The following is a 15,567-nucleotide window of genomic DNA, read 5'->3' as shown; positions in this document are numbered from 1 at the left end:
TCCGGGTCATCTTTACAAAGTTTAAACAATGGCGTGTTATTTACAGACCTATCTAATGTTTGCCCCATGTTTCCTAATCGGATGGTCAGCCGCCTCCTTTTCTCACTCCCATTTCAGGGTCCTGACCTTCGCGTGGGGGATTTCGTCTCTTAACAACCGGTCTGAGGCTGCGTGCTGATACTCCACAGTGCGGTTATACCACCTTATAATCTATAACCCCTACTCCCCGTTAATCTTGTGCTGTGTCTCTCTGCATCCACTTCAACGTCCTGACCTTCGCGTGGGGTATTTCCCCTCTTAACAACCCGTCTATAGCAGGGTGCTGAGACAGGCAAATTGTCACAATGTTCCCCAAAACGTATTTACAGCATCCGGACAGATTGCAGAGGAGAACCACTTCCCCTGTGTTTGACCAAACGTCCGCTCTGCCCTCTGCTGGTCAACTTACTGCGCTACACGCCCCGCACCCACCGCCCCCGCGCCAATTAGAATGGTTACCAGCTCCAAAACGTAATAGGTTACTGCCACTAACCCGCTGACCAATTTGCTGTAACACACTCAAAGAAAATGTAACAGATCACTTCCAATGATCCGCTGCCCAATTTGTTAGCACCGGCAGGCTTTAATATTCTCAATACTTCTTTGGGGACTCTAGCCCCTTACCTTACCTTTGTCGGGGACTCTAACCCCTTACCTTACCTTATACCTCATCGGGGACTCGAACCCTTCTTTTAAACTGTGGTACTCGGACGATCCTCAACTCAGGTTTCGAAAGGATTCCGTCAGATGATTAGCCGCCAGATGAGGGGATCGTCAGAGTGGGCAGTTAATGAGAGAGGTCAAGGTAAATCTTACCTTGTGGGCCCACCTGTCTCACGTCACCGCCACCGAGTCGACCGCTGACGCCGTCTCACGAGAGCTCTGATCTCGTCTTGGACTCCTGGCTGGCTCGCCAAATTGTCGTACTCGATCGGACCCGATGCAAAAACAAATGTACTACAAAAAACACTAACACACGTAATTCTTTTTCAAATCTTTATTCTTTACTCATAGCATGCTATGGGGGAAGTTACAGACTGATTTCCCAAAAGAGCCACTCCAGACACTGCCCTCGAATTAAACAATTCTCCACAATTTATAACATTGATAAGGTAGCAGGAAATCTTACGATTACAAATTTAGATAATATTAGAATCATTTTAATCACATATTAAGATACAATTAGATGTAAAATAATCATTGGTCAGTTAGTTATAATTATTTTAAGCCAAAGCTAGCCCCTCAGTTCCTCATTTGGACCCTTCCCCTTTTCTCCAGAACATCCTAGCCCCTACATTATACTTCCCATATTTAGCTCTACCTTGAGCTGCTTCTGCAAGATCAGATAGTTCCTTATTTGAGCCTTTGCCTGTCTTTAGACAACAATGACTAGTACGTCACCGGTTGCTGGGTAAAGCTTCTTCTTGACTGTCCAAAACAGTAAGCTAAGGCGCCCATAAAGTGATTGATCATTAATTAATCATTGTTCTTCGTCTATACCCGTATTTACCCCTTCACCCCAGCAGAGGGTTGTTAGAGATTACAGCAGGGCATTGATAGGATGCAGAATTGGGCTGGGAAGTGGAAGGTGGAGTTCAACTCAGATAAATGTGAAGCGGTTCATTGCGGTAGGTCAAATTTGAAGAAAACATATCATTAATCATAACAGTCTTGGCAGTGTTACGGATAAACGAGAGCTTGGACTCCGTGCCCATAGGACAGGCAAAGCTGCTGTGCAGGTTGTCAGTGTTGTTAAGAGGGTGTACAGCGTGATGGCCTTCATCAACCGTGGTATTGAGTGAATTCAAGAGCCTTGGGGTAATGTTGCAGCAAGAGACGTCTATAGTTGGATCCCACTTGGAGTACTACGTTCAGTTCTGGTCACCTCACTACAGGAAAGATGTGAATACTATGGAGAGAGTGCAGAGGAAACTTACAAGTCTGTTGCCTGGATTGGGGAGCAGGCCTTATGAGAACAGGTTGAGTGAACCCGGCCTTTTCTCCTTGGAGCGACGGAGAAGGAGAGGTGACCTGATAGAGGTGTAAAAGATGGTGAGAGGAATTGATCGTGTAGATAGCCAGAGACTTTTTTCCCCCAGAGCTGAAGTGGCTACAACGAGTTCGCATAGTTTTAAGGTGCTTAGAAGAAGGTACATGTGTAATGTCGGGGGTATGTTTTTCCACACAGAGAGTGGCGGGTGAGCAGAATGCACTGCCAGCAAAGGTGGGAGATGCTGATGAAATAGGTTCTTTCAAGAGAGATGAGTAGATGAAGCTTGGAAAATAGAGAGCCTTGCGGCAGGGAAATTCTCAGCAGTTTTTACAGCAGTTTATATGATCGGTACAACACTCTGGGCCAAAGACCCTATAATGTGCCGTAGATTTCCGTGTTTCTCTGTCTTTATCAATACGTCCGTTAGAGGGAATAGAGCAATAGAAAATAACAATATGAAAATCTGCAGATTTATCTTTCTGGATAGGAGGAAATGACATGCTATCAGGTGTTGTTCGTTTTATTTAATGTAAAATCAATACTCTCAATAGTAGAAGAAGTTGTGCACTTTTTTATAAATTTGACCTGACAAATACTTCGAAGTTATTTCTTGTTGTATAAAAGGGATTGCAATTAAATGCCAACACCGATAAGAATATTGTTTTCGTGAATATATTAAGGTATCTAGATTTTAAGTAGCAAAGTAATCGCACTGAAAGTAGCAATCACTTTAAGATGGATTACAAGCATCGCCAAAGTATGCTACCTCAATATAAATGTACAATTTAATTCAAAACAATCATATGGAATTCTTCCCGCATTTATTATATTAGTTCCATAGTCTGCTGCTAATATTTGAGCACCGCACCCTTTATTGTGTATATATTGAACAATTCTACAACCGCGTACTTTACAGACAATAACATATAGAAAGTGCAAGCAAAAGAGAGCACATTTAGTTTTTTTTTGGTCTTCAACGGGCTGATGTGAAGTATGGGAATGAACCGTCGACGATTCGAGCTGCAAGTGATTTGGAAATCCTGGTGTGCTGTCGGTCATTTCATCATTGCTGTCAGTCGAAGAGAAAACATGGAAAGCCAGATGCAAGCGAATCTACGACTGGGCCTCTGTTCGAGCGAAAATGAGGGGCATCAAATTGAATAGAAAAACACAGTTTCACCAAACAAAGTAACTTTTGGAACAATGTTCAATGTGGAGTCAAAACAAACAATTTCTTTGAAACATCCATTGTTGGCGACAGATTGTCTGCAATATTTCTGGCTTACACAACCAGTCCGCTTCGACTTTTAAAAAGTAGCATATTAAAAGAACATGTGGAGTGTGCAATGTCACAAAATTCGCTTTAACCTTGGAAATCATATTCTGCACGCATAAAAACAGAGCTTCTCATAGGCCACTGACGGAAACTTGATGTATTTTTGGAAACAGAGTGTTAAACAGACACAAAAATACATCAGAAAATACAAAGCAACCAATGAATATATATTTCTGGTTACTGTGGATAGGCTAGAAGAAAGGAAAGAACTCGTCTTGTTCGTTCTGAACAATATCGGCAATTCAGGGTAGCAGAATATCAACACAACCACTGTCCGTCACGTTCACACAGTCTGAGCAATAAATTATGTCACTCACAACATCATTGCGATCGTCAGGAACCAGATCATGGAGCGATCATATATAAAACTTTATTTCTGCCGATTGCCGCTGTACAACAAATTACTTGGGATGATGAACTATTTTCTCATACTCCGAACATGCTCATTTATTTCATTTTTAAAGGACTATAATTCAAAGTAATTTAAAAGGAGGAAATCAATGATTTATTAAATTGAATGCTGACTACAGACTTCATTAACACTCTTCCTGTAACGCAAGATCCTCACAAAACCACGAGATTGTTCAATCACATCAATACACACATAGAAGGACAATTTTCTTTGCTGGGTTATGATTACAGACTGATTGAACCAAAGTAGAGCAAAATGAAAATAAGTGGACTGACCATGAATATTGGAAAACAACCCTTCAGGGTCTTGTAGATCATGACATGCACTATATAGATAGTCGTTGGTGTAATATTCGGCTTCATTAATGGAAGGAATGGATCCAGTAACTAAAATTCAATGAAAGAGATCATCAAGGTATTTGTTTGGTATTTTTCTTGTTTTTGTAATGAACACATCATTCAATCATCGCGTCAATGACTGTATCATCTTTACCTTAAATGGCATAATCGTTGAATACCGTTCAATAGAAAGTGAAAAGGAAGATGCGCGTTCCGCCTTCAATTGCTAATGAAACAATCGATATGTGTTTATGGAATCGATTTTATTGCTAACTCGTTTGTGTATTGCTCTTGTTAACGCTTTCATTGACGGATGAAGGTGACTAAGACAAGCCTGCTGGAGGAGAATGAGGAAATATGTAGATAGAAAGACAGATAGATTGATAAAGTAATACAATGCAAAGGTATTTATCCCGGCCTTCCTTTAAGTGGAGACAGTTAATGTTATCGGTTACAGTTCAGTCGATATATTAAGCAAAAATAAAATCAGCTGAAGTGACTAAAGTCGTCATCCAATTAGCAGAACATTTTTATAGGGAAAATAGTTCAAGTTCCTAGTTAAATGTCTTCGTGCAAGAATGTGAGTCGGTACGTCCTTGGAAAGTTTGGTAGAGTGAACCATAGTTCGTGGTGGGTAAAGTATTGGAGAGGATAGTCAGCGACATAATTTACCTGCTTAAACCACACTCAGAATATCACGCTCAGTTCTGGTCAGCTCATTTTAGAAAGGTATAAATCCTCAGAGATAGTGTAGAAGAGATTGAACACAATGATTCCCGAACTAGGGGCAACAATTTATAAGTATAGATTGTTCGAGCTGGACCTTTCCTCCTTAGAGGCTTTTCCCAGATCGGAAGTGGTTAATATGAGGAAGCTACCTTTAACCTGATTCGAAGAAAGAACGCAGTGTTGTCAGTGGTAATTTTGCTAGATAGATAGGGGTGAAAGCGTGGAACGCCCTTTCGCGCTGGTATTGGAGATAGATATATTAGGGCCATTTAAGAAACTTTTATGTGGCCACATGTGGTCCATTGCTTTATGTGAAAGCAACTAAAGAATGTGTAGGAAGGGAGAGCAAAATTGATCCCGTGTAAGTTAACAGGTCGGCACAACACCGTGAGCATAAGGAACCGTACTGTGCCATATTGCTCGATGTTCAATGTTCTCCGTTCTGCATTCTACTGGCGAACAGGGAAAAGTTCAGAATTCGGAATTGCTGAGAAAAGTGCGAGTTATTTCAGGAAAGAAGAAAGGAAATGCCTCTAATACTCTGAAATATTGGAGACTATATCAGCAGATGCTGGCAGAGTATGCTTCAGATTTCTATTATCCATTGAGCTTCCGTACGTTGATCGTGAGTAATATCATACCACTCCAGACTCCACACTCAGACAGCTGATACCTGGTTCTCAGCATCCTTCATAATTCATATCTATTGTGCCGTCGAACAATCTATATGGCTTTTCATCATCTACTTACCGCATCTACTTATGTCCTCGAAGCTTCTGACTTAATTTCTCACGTGCCATAAGGTTTCCTTTCCCCTCATCCGGTCTCGCCTATCACCTGCCAACCTGTACTCCTTCCCCATGCTCCATCTCCTTATTTTGGCTTCTGTAACTCCTTTACAGAGCTAATAAAGTGTTTTGGTTCGAAACGTTGACAGTTCATTCTCCACCATAGGTGCACCTTGATCTGCTGAGTTCCAGTAGAACATTGTGTGCTTTGCTCAAGATTTTCAGCATCCGCAGAATCTCTTGTGTTTATTGTATGACATCACACTATTATTTTTCTTGTTACAATTTCATTTCTGAAGTTCCTATACAGCCATGTGTGTGTGTGTGTGTGTGTGTGTGTGTGTGTGTGTGTGTTTTATTATTATTGCTTGATTTTGTTACCAATATTGGATGAATTGAGACGGTATCAATTTGTGCATAGCGGATTCCGTGTCATACTACACACCTGAACCTTGCATCTCAGTAAATTTCTTGAATGGTGGAATATTCTCAATTTCCTCGTAAATTGCTTGGTAAAAGTCAACAGGTGATCCATAGCCACTCATTAGTGCATCTAATAAAGAGAGAGTGGGGATGAACATCAGCATAAACGAATTTGTACATGAACATTATGCTTAAACTAAAATTAATTAAAATGATCTTAGTCAAGGTGAAGAGTTAGTGAACGTGATCGTTGAATCAACCGATGTGTGGATGATGCCTCTGGCCAATCAACCGAATAAGTTTGGCATCAGAAAGATGAAAAGAAGGGTACGGAATAATGAGCATATTTCCGATTATTGTTTAATAGTGAATACACATCACATTTGAATCGATGACAAGTTTAATATTATGATTAGATAGATGCGAATGCCATCATTAATGGTAGTGGATGAAGACAGGATGGAAATTTAGAGGTCACTCCAGAACATGACAGAGAAAGCCTGGCTGTGTTGAAGAAATATAACAGCATCGTGAATATGGAATGATGAAATGATAAGATGATGAAGAATGGGGAAAATGCCTCCTCTTACTTCGATTGGGAGAACCGAATCAGAATATTCGAGGATACAGAGCAGATTCTTGAAATTTATACTTCCAGGTGTTCAGAGCATGGATGTATTACAGTGAGATACACAGTAAGGTAGCCACTTAACAAATCAGATTTAACCATTTTCCATTACTACATAATGAAAATTTATCATAACTCCACGATCACTAAGGGCCAGTGAAAACCACCATTACAAATGTCCCACGGAAGACAAATAAATTCCCAACAAAAGCGATGAAAACATATTTAAGTTTAGTCATGTTTGCACAAAGATCATGTTTTGGGAAACCCCAAAAAAACTGAAAACGTCGATGTGAAGATTGGCCCTCACCACTGATTGCTGACCGTCTCCTTGCTATCGTCACCAGTATCAATAACTCAATGATGAATACAGATCCAAGGGTTATGCAGACAGTGACCATGATGGATGGGGTCCAGTTTCCAAAATCTTAAAACGAAAAATAAAAACATGTATTTCGATAAACACGAAACAAACACTATACATCCAATGCAACGAAATTTTGAGCGATCTTTAATGAACTTAATCATACATTCAGTTATCACGATTTTTAAAAGTTATATCCCTATGTATTTCAAGACAGAAAGAGCGGAGCGGAGACACAAAGACTATTTCACAATAAAGCCTGATATGTCAAAAGTATTTCCCAGCACAGTAAACCTTCTCTCCTCCACCTGGTATCAGATCAGGATAAACACCCCAAGTAACGTCGTGTTCAAATTCCATTTCCCCGCACATTGCTGGATTGAAACAGCAAGAAGGAAGGTGAGTTTAATTATAAGAAAACATTTCCAGGAAAAAAAAATATTTCATCGTACTTATCCTTGCATTTCTTGTTAACCGCCTCTAATCAGCACAGAGAGATTTAGCTAGTAATGGTGCACGGTTAAGTGTACACTCAATGAATTCAGAAAATATTGGAAAGCTGCCGATTATTATCACTGACACTCTGTTTGTAACCAGCAGCTGCGGAATTATTTTCATTCCAATTATGCACTTATACGCCAGGCCCACATAGCGAGATTGGTCTTTATGAAGGCAGAGCAATACTGAGGAAATGGGATCTTATACCCTTACTATTTCTTCCTGCACGGGTGCATGCAGGGTCCAAAAATAAGACTGAGCACTTGCACTGTTACAAATCGTCACCAAATCTCGAATACTATTTCGGGTCCGACATATTATTCAACTCTATTGCCGTTGAGCACACATTATATGCAGCGCCTTCGCAGGATAACTAAATAATCATCAGACCATGCTCGCTTCTCACTGATGCGATGTACCGGAGCCTTGGGTCCTCACAACTGGGCTCAGAAATAATTATTACCTCTCAACCACCATGCTCCTGATAGGGTGCATAACTTCAATTATTCCAGTGGTAAACTGATTCCACAACCTATAATTTCTTTCAAGGGTTACATAACTCTTGTTCTCAGCATTAATTTTTACTGATCAACTTGTTGACATTTTTTTCTGATTTTGCATTTGCGTACTTAGTTGCTTTTTGCTATTTGTTATTTTTCCGCGCTTGTTTCTGAGTAGTTCTTTAAAGATTCTGTTGCGTTTCTATACATGTACAGTGAATGCCGTAAGAAAATGAATCTCAAGGCAGTATATGACGATATATGGATATTTGGTAACAAATTTCCTTTGAACTTTAATATTTAGTATCTGCAAACACCAAAACTTTCTCAAGAGTATTGGACGAGCAACTAGTTGATTCACAGAAAATGTCTGACCGGGAGTGGAGATCATGTTTTTAACAATTCTGCATATTCCTGCTTAAAATATTTGAGAAGACGATTAGGATCCCATACAGTTTCTAAAGTATCCATTGTGAACTCAGCAATTAGGAAATACGAATAATCAATTCTTGATATCTGCAGCATAGATGCGAAATGTAAGCGTCAAAATCCATACCTGAATTGTTGCGTTCAGTAGGAGTCAGTCCGGAACCTGTGTACATATTGCAAAGAAGTTTCAGAAAACGCATCTCTATTGGTGTTTATATTGGATATTTCTCATTCCGAAATTAACAAATCATTTGGAGGGAAATTGGAAATGTCAGTCAAAGCATAGAGCATACCAGAACAAAGAACGATGACATCTTCTTTGTGATCACAGTCATGTTGACCAAATGATGAGGAACGACAGCTGGACAGAAAAGATTCACTTCCCGTGCATTTGACTTCATCAAGCCAGACAGGACCGGCTGCCTGGGTCATTTTAACATCTTCTGGAGCCCAGAGAGCAAGGCCACACCTTAGCTGTCTGCAGACGACATTGGCATCAGCCAGATCCCAAGAGTCGTCACACACCGTGCCCCAGCTGTCATTAAACCAGACCTCAAGCTTTCCGGAGCAGTTGTGATTGCCGTTAACAAGACGCAATGGAACATCTAGGTATGAAACAATAAAATTGAGATTTATTTAATAATTAGTCTGGGAATCAGAAGTTCGTCAGAGAGAAAATAGAACTAATTATAGAACGCAAGGGCAGGCACCTCGGCCCACCATTTCTTTATACAACACTGCCAAATTATACCACCTCTCTTCTGCCTCACATAATCGATATCGCTCAAATACTTACACTTGCCTACTCCAGCTGAAAGCCTTTTAATCACGATAACTGTAAATATTTCTATTATCACTCCTCAAAACCTGCTCCAAGCAATATCATTCTCAATTTACCAATAAAGGTTTTCCTCTACTACTTCATTTAAGCCGTCATCTGTCACCTTAAATACGTCCATTAATATTTGATTTTTTTTTTTACAATGGTTCAGACTCTCTACCTGGCCTGTCTCACCTAATGATACGTATCTATTAGGACTCATTTTAGGTGCAGAATGAGTCCCAAGTGTTTCCATTCCTTCTTATCCAGGCAGACTCTGAGTAAATCTCTTTTATAAACCCCACATGCTTCTTGAAATGCGACGAATGGAAATATAAATGATATAAAAGCATTGCTTTTCATATCCACAAATAGTTTATGAAGTCCATTCATTGTTGATCGAACAGGCAACATATTTTATTCTTATCACTAGTGTCCGATTAATGAAGGCATTACGTCACAGACCTTGCTCTTCAACTCATACTTCATCATGAAATGCTGAAAGACATGATGAAGGACAAAACCAATTTCACTGTCAGCCAGTTTGTTTTTTGTCTTCAGTTCATACCGGCGAAACAAAAAACACTCGAATACAGCTCATGCACATCTTTCAACTCCAACCATAAATTGTGGGCGTTATATATACGTCGTCCTATGTTCTCTCTAGTTAACCACTTGTGTTATTTTGGTTAAGTAATACAGAATGCCTTGCTCTCTCATTTTCTCATATTTCCAACGAAATAGATATCTTTTATCTATTGATCGTAGCCTTTATTCATCTTTCTATATTGCCCAATAGCCCGACCGTCTTTATGTATCCTGCGGTTTAGATATATTTACTTCATTTGTTTTATCCAAATCAACAATGTCTCTCGCCTTTGACTATCTCCATACTTTCCCTCGTTCACTTCCCTCCTTCCAAGGTAATACCGATTCCCAAGTCCGTCCAGCTGGTCAGAAGACAATTCCTGCATATCATTTATAATCTTGCCTGATAACAAATGTTCCCGAGGAATTCCAATTAACTCCCTCTATCTTCTGTCTGGACATGGAATTCGTCACAATTCACTCCCCTTTGGCAGTGCTCAACAGAGTCGTGGGAAACCAGGATTCTGGTCAATGCGCGCCCAATTTCGTAGAGGGCAAGAGGAACGAAATTTATTTTTCTGATAGCGGCATTAATACAAGGTTTTCTGATTTCAGCAAAGAAGTTTTCGAATTCGTCACCTTTTAAAGGGAAAGAGGAGAATGCGTTTTCTTGCAAGCAGCCTCTTTCAGTGATTCCTTCCGTCATATTGGTTTCTGTTGACAAAATAAATATTTTGACGAATTTATACATAAATATGTAAAACGTAAATAGATATAAGACTGTCTTATTTACCTTCGCAAGCAACTCCTGCATCCTCAGTATGGTCACACTGGTGTTTTCCCCACGGTTGCGACTGACACTGCCAAAGGGTCGATTCGTGTGAAGTACATTCAATCTCATCCAACCATATAGGTCCACGTCCCTTTCCAAATTGATATGAGCCAGGATAAATATTATTCATTGGTCCACATTTCATTTGTTTGCAAATCACTTCTGCAGACTTGCCATAAAGGTTCGTGGAACAGACTGTTCCCCAGGTCCTGTTGTACCACACTTCAATTCGTCCTTTGCATCGACTACCTCCGTCCTGCAGGCGCAACTTTTTGTGCTCTGATAAGGATGCATTTGAAGACAAAAGTTGTCGCAAAATTAGCATACAATGGGAAACGCGTTTTTTTTCTACTTCTGCAACAGAAATTAGCCGTGTGTGTGTGTGTGTGTGTGTAGAACAAAGATAAAAAAATAAAATGAGCACATTCAGTAGGAAGTTATTGATTAGCAAAATTAAACGAACCCAGGAAGCACGGAGTGATATATTGTGCTGAATTACTGAAAGGAGGGTACGGGTTAGTGACGGAACATTGAGGAATAGAAGATCGAGCGTCTGATACTGGAATCTTATCGGATTCACCAACAATTGAGAATGGTAAATATTTGAATTCATTTAAGGAAGAAGTATGATGAGCAGGGAGAATCTGTCCATCCTCTGTCCTTAACGAAAAGTATGAATTGAGACATTGGAAATATGTTGACCGACAGAAACCGCCACTTGCTCTTCAGGGCAAAAAAAGACGTGGTTAAGTGTTTTGACTGTCCCTCAGTACCTCATTCTTAAGACCGCACCTACTAAATCCAGACTAGTAACAGACTGTGATGAAATAAAGGCGAAATTACAATATTATTTTCATTTATTCTATCCCCCGATTCGATAAGAGTGTTTAAAACTGATTTTAGGATTTATTTGTGTATATATATAATATATATTCCAGGCATTATCTTCGGAGATTCTAATGTAATCACCTACACTATTTAATCGCATGCAAATCACCTTGTTTTGAATTCGGAAAAGCTGACCTCACATTAGCTTCTGGCTTTTTGCCACTTCATTTAGCCACAGCTACTCTGATTGTGTTATCTGTCTTTTATTCCTTTCTGCGGCAATACAACTCAATAGAATATTCGTCTTCTCTGGACACACTACAGCCTTCTAGTCTCGGTATCAAATTTCTACCGTTGGCTCTTTTAGTTGATTTTGTTTACAGATATTATTTTACTCCTGACTTTTTTCCCAATTAATTCAGTAAGTGAGAAGAAGAGGTAAAGAAACATGGGGAAAAAGAAACAATGGGAATTGAAAGACAATGCTATGTTTTTGAATCTTTTTTTTTTGGATTTTATTATACGGAATTTCCATCGATCCGATTTGATAAATTGTATTATTCTGTCTCTCTTGATTTGGACTGCTATGTTATTTCTAGTCACTAGATGGCCCTGCTTACTCGCATGTTCACAGCAACTTACTACTGCTTTGCTAAGTAATTGAATTTCATCATAAGATCAGGTATTTAAGAATCGCTTGCATATTTTAGTCTGAAACACTTTGCTACGGGTCGAAGGAACTTGAATCAATATTTGAATCTATCTTTTGTAAGAACGCCTAGCAGTATTTTTTTTTTTCACAGCTCCTCGAGTAGTGTAACGAGTTGGTGAACAGTCAGTCAACCATCAAACTACACCGATACATAGACTGGAGATTATTTATTTGCCTCGCTTGAGTAAAGAAAACGGGGAAGCACTTGAGCGACGGCAGAAGAATTATCAGGCAGAATCAATACTGAAATCAGGATGATTAATGTTATGACATTAGTAATGGGAAATATAAACATTCCAGATACATAGGGAATAAGTTTAATGTTTCTGCGTACGTGTGCTCCACACATTATAAACATTTAGACAGTTCATTCTGGCCCAATCGTCTCCTGTCCAGTTTTACATTATTTATTACATCTCTGTAGTCATGGCGTGCTGCACAGACAAAGAAAAGTAAATTTAAAGAAAATTGAAATGTTCTTTACCAGAGCATGTCAATGTCACAGCTTCTTTTTGACTGCAGTCATGTTCGGCCCATGGTGCTGATGGACATTCCCAGAGAAATGTTTCATTACCCGAGCATCTCACTTCATCTAACCAAACTGGGGGAGGGCGTCTTCCGCAGTAACCGAGAGTTTTATACTCCAAAGCATATCCACAACCCAGTTGTCTGCAGACCACGTTAGCGTCGACCAGATCCCAGGAGTCGTCACAAACCATGCCCCAAGATCCACGGTAATAAACCTCTAGCTGACCAGCACATGGATCTTCACTTCCGGAGAGTCGTAACTGCAAGTGGCCTATCGAACAGTAATATGGAAAGTAAATCAATACATTGGAAAGTAGAAACATCACCGGCTTCTCGTTTCTAAGGATGATTCTGAGATTATTATTATTGCTCTTAAAAAGAGCTGTGCCATGATGTAACAATTATTCCAGAATTTGAAAATGTTTGAAATCCAAGTATAAAATGTAAAAGTTTGGATGAATACAACATATCAAGAAACGCAGAGTTGCTTCTATCATTAAGGACGGAACTCAGAGGCTGGTAGTTGGACGTTTTCCCACATCTGCTATCATTCCATTTTCCTGCCTTTCGCACAAACGAGGAAACTACAAGCGAGTTAGCCGGATCTCAGTGTTTGTAAATGTATTGGGATCTATTATCAATGAGAATGCAGAAGACAAACACATGTCTGACAAATGTACTTGCCTGACAAATCTGTTGGAATTATTTGAAGAAATAATAAGTAGGATCGACAGAGGAGAAGCGGTTGATTTTGCGGTACTTGGATCTTCAAACGGCCATCGTCAACCTGCCGCACATATGGCTGCTTAACGAGTTAGAGCCCGTGGTATTAAAGGAAATATTCTAGGATGGACAGAGCAGTCGCTGATTGGCTGCAGGCAAAGATCGGGAATGAAGGGAACCTTCTCCCGTTGTCCGCCGGTGACACGTGGTGTTTTTAGTGGTCTGTGATTGGACCAATTCCTTTTACGTTATGCGTCAATGATTTGGATGATTGTGTTGATGAATTTGCTCAGAGGTTTGCAGACAATACGAAGGTAGCTGGAGGGACAGTCAGATTTGTGGAGGTGATAGGACACAGAAACACAAATATAGTTTAGGAGAGTGGACAAAAATGACAGATGCAATACAGTTTTGGGTAGTGGATGCTCATGCACTTTGGTAGAAAAAAAAAGAAAGGTTTGACTGTTTCCTAACTGGAGAGAAAATACAAAAAGAAAAGAAGCGCAGAAGGGCTTGGGAGCCCCTGTGCAGGATTCTCCAGACGACAGTTTACTGGTGTGAGCCGGTGGATAACAAGACAAGTGTAATGGATGTAATTTTGGGACTATGTGAAGCACTGGTGAGACCTCACAAGTAGTAATCAGTGCAATTTTGGGCCCCTTATCTTAGATTGGATCTGCTGAACAAGGAGGGCGTCAAAGGAGGTTCACTAGAATGTCTTTTCATAAGAAGACCGTTTGATGGCTCTGGGTTGTGTTCACCAAAATTCAGAATAAATACCATGCCGAATCCTCGAAACTAGATTAGATTAGATTAGTTTCAATTTTATTGTCATTGTGCCGAGTACAGATACAAAGCCAATGAAATGCACTCAGCATCTGACCTGAAATGCAAAGAATAGTGTTATTTACAAAATAACTGCGAGTAAAATAATTGCTACAGCACACAAATATAAAAGTACTGAGACAGTACAATATGGATTCAATACTGCTTAGCGCCGTGATGAGAGGTTCAGCAGTGTCACAGCCTCAGGGAAGAAGCTCTTCCTGTGCCTGCTGGTGCGGGAGCGGAGGCTCCTGTAGCGCCTACCGGTTGGGAGGAGAGCGATAAGTCCATGGTTGGGGTGAGATGCATCCTTGATAATGTTTTTCGCCCTGCCCAGGCAGCGTTCATTGCAGATGTTCTCAACAGTGAGCAATTGCGTGCCGATAATCCGCTGGGCAGTTTTGACCACACGCTGGAAAGCTTTGCAGTCCGATACACAAATCTCCTAAGAATCTCTGGACTCCGCTGTGCTTTCGCTATAATTGCAGTTCTGTGTTGAGTCTAGGACAGGTCGTCAGGTAATTGAAATTGCTGACCCTCTCCTCATCTGATGCGCCGCTGAGGCCTGACTCATGGACCGGTGGTTTCCTCCACCTGAACTCAATACCTCCTCTTTGTCATGCTGACTTTGAGAAAGTGGTTGGTGCTGTGACACCGCTCCTCAGGATGTTTAATATCCCTTCAAAATGCTATTGTGTCATCAACTTTGTCAGTGGTGTCGTCAGCAAATCTGAGTATGGCAGAGGTGCTGTACTTTGTCATACAGTGTAACGCGAAGGAAACACGGAGCTGTGCTCGCAACCATTTGGAGAACCTGTGCTGATGGAGATTTTAGAATAGATGTTGTTGCCATTCGGAACATATTGACCGGGTCTGCAGTCCAGGATACAATTGTATAAGTAGTTATTGAGGTACAGACTTCGAGTTTTTGATCAGTTTTAAGGGGATGGTGGCATTTTATGCTGAGCTGCAGTGAAGAAACAACCCTGCAATGTGTGTATCTTTGCTGTCCAGATGATCCTGGATAGTATGAAGAGCCAGTGAGATGACCTCTTTAGTGGACCTATTGCTCCGGTAGGAAAATTTGGGCCGGACAACTCTCCTCTGAGGCAGAAGTTGATATGTCACATTAGCAAATTCTTAAAACACTTCCTCATTGTTGCTGCCATTGTAACTGACAGATAGTTATTCAGACAGATCATCAGGTTCTCCTAAGAAACCAGTATGTGAAGTA

General features: G+C 40.4%; 1 protein-coding gene across 1 annotated transcript in view; it reads right to left on the bottom strand.

Moving 5' to 3' along the window:
* Positions 1 to 1,089: 1,089 nt before the first annotated feature.
* Positions 1,090 to 15,567, bottom strand: part of LOC140207984 (scavenger receptor cysteine-rich domain-containing protein DMBT1-like) — a 47,805-nt gene continuing 33,327 nt past the window's right edge. Inside the window, exons 9-17 of the mRNA XM_072276516.1 lie at positions 12,742 to 13,056; positions 10,679 to 10,996; positions 10,525 to 10,599; positions 8,771 to 9,082; positions 8,605 to 8,640; positions 6,997 to 7,113; positions 6,081 to 6,188; positions 4,056 to 4,166; positions 1,090 to 3,159 (exon numbers count right to left, since the gene is read on the bottom strand). Of these exons, the coding sequence (XP_072132617.1) occupies positions 3,146 to 3,159; positions 4,056 to 4,166; positions 6,081 to 6,188; positions 6,997 to 7,113; positions 8,605 to 8,640; positions 8,771 to 9,082; positions 10,525 to 10,599; positions 10,679 to 10,996; positions 12,742 to 13,056 (1,406 nt within the window). The 3' untranslated portion in view covers positions 1,090 to 3,145. The remainder of the gene's footprint in view (positions 3,160 to 4,055; positions 4,167 to 6,080; positions 6,189 to 6,996; positions 7,114 to 8,604; positions 8,641 to 8,770; positions 9,083 to 10,524; positions 10,600 to 10,678; positions 10,997 to 12,741; positions 13,057 to 15,567) is intronic.

The sequence above is a fragment of the Mobula birostris genome, chromosome 13 (genome assembly GCF_030028105.1).
Source record: "Mobula birostris isolate sMobBir1 chromosome 13, sMobBir1.hap1, whole genome shotgun sequence".
In the NCBI taxonomy this organism is placed as follows: Eukaryota; Metazoa; Chordata; class Chondrichthyes; order Myliobatiformes; family Myliobatidae; genus Mobula; species Mobula birostris.
Note: the sequence above shows the minus strand (reverse complement) of the source record. Positions and strands in the feature narration are given on the sequence as shown.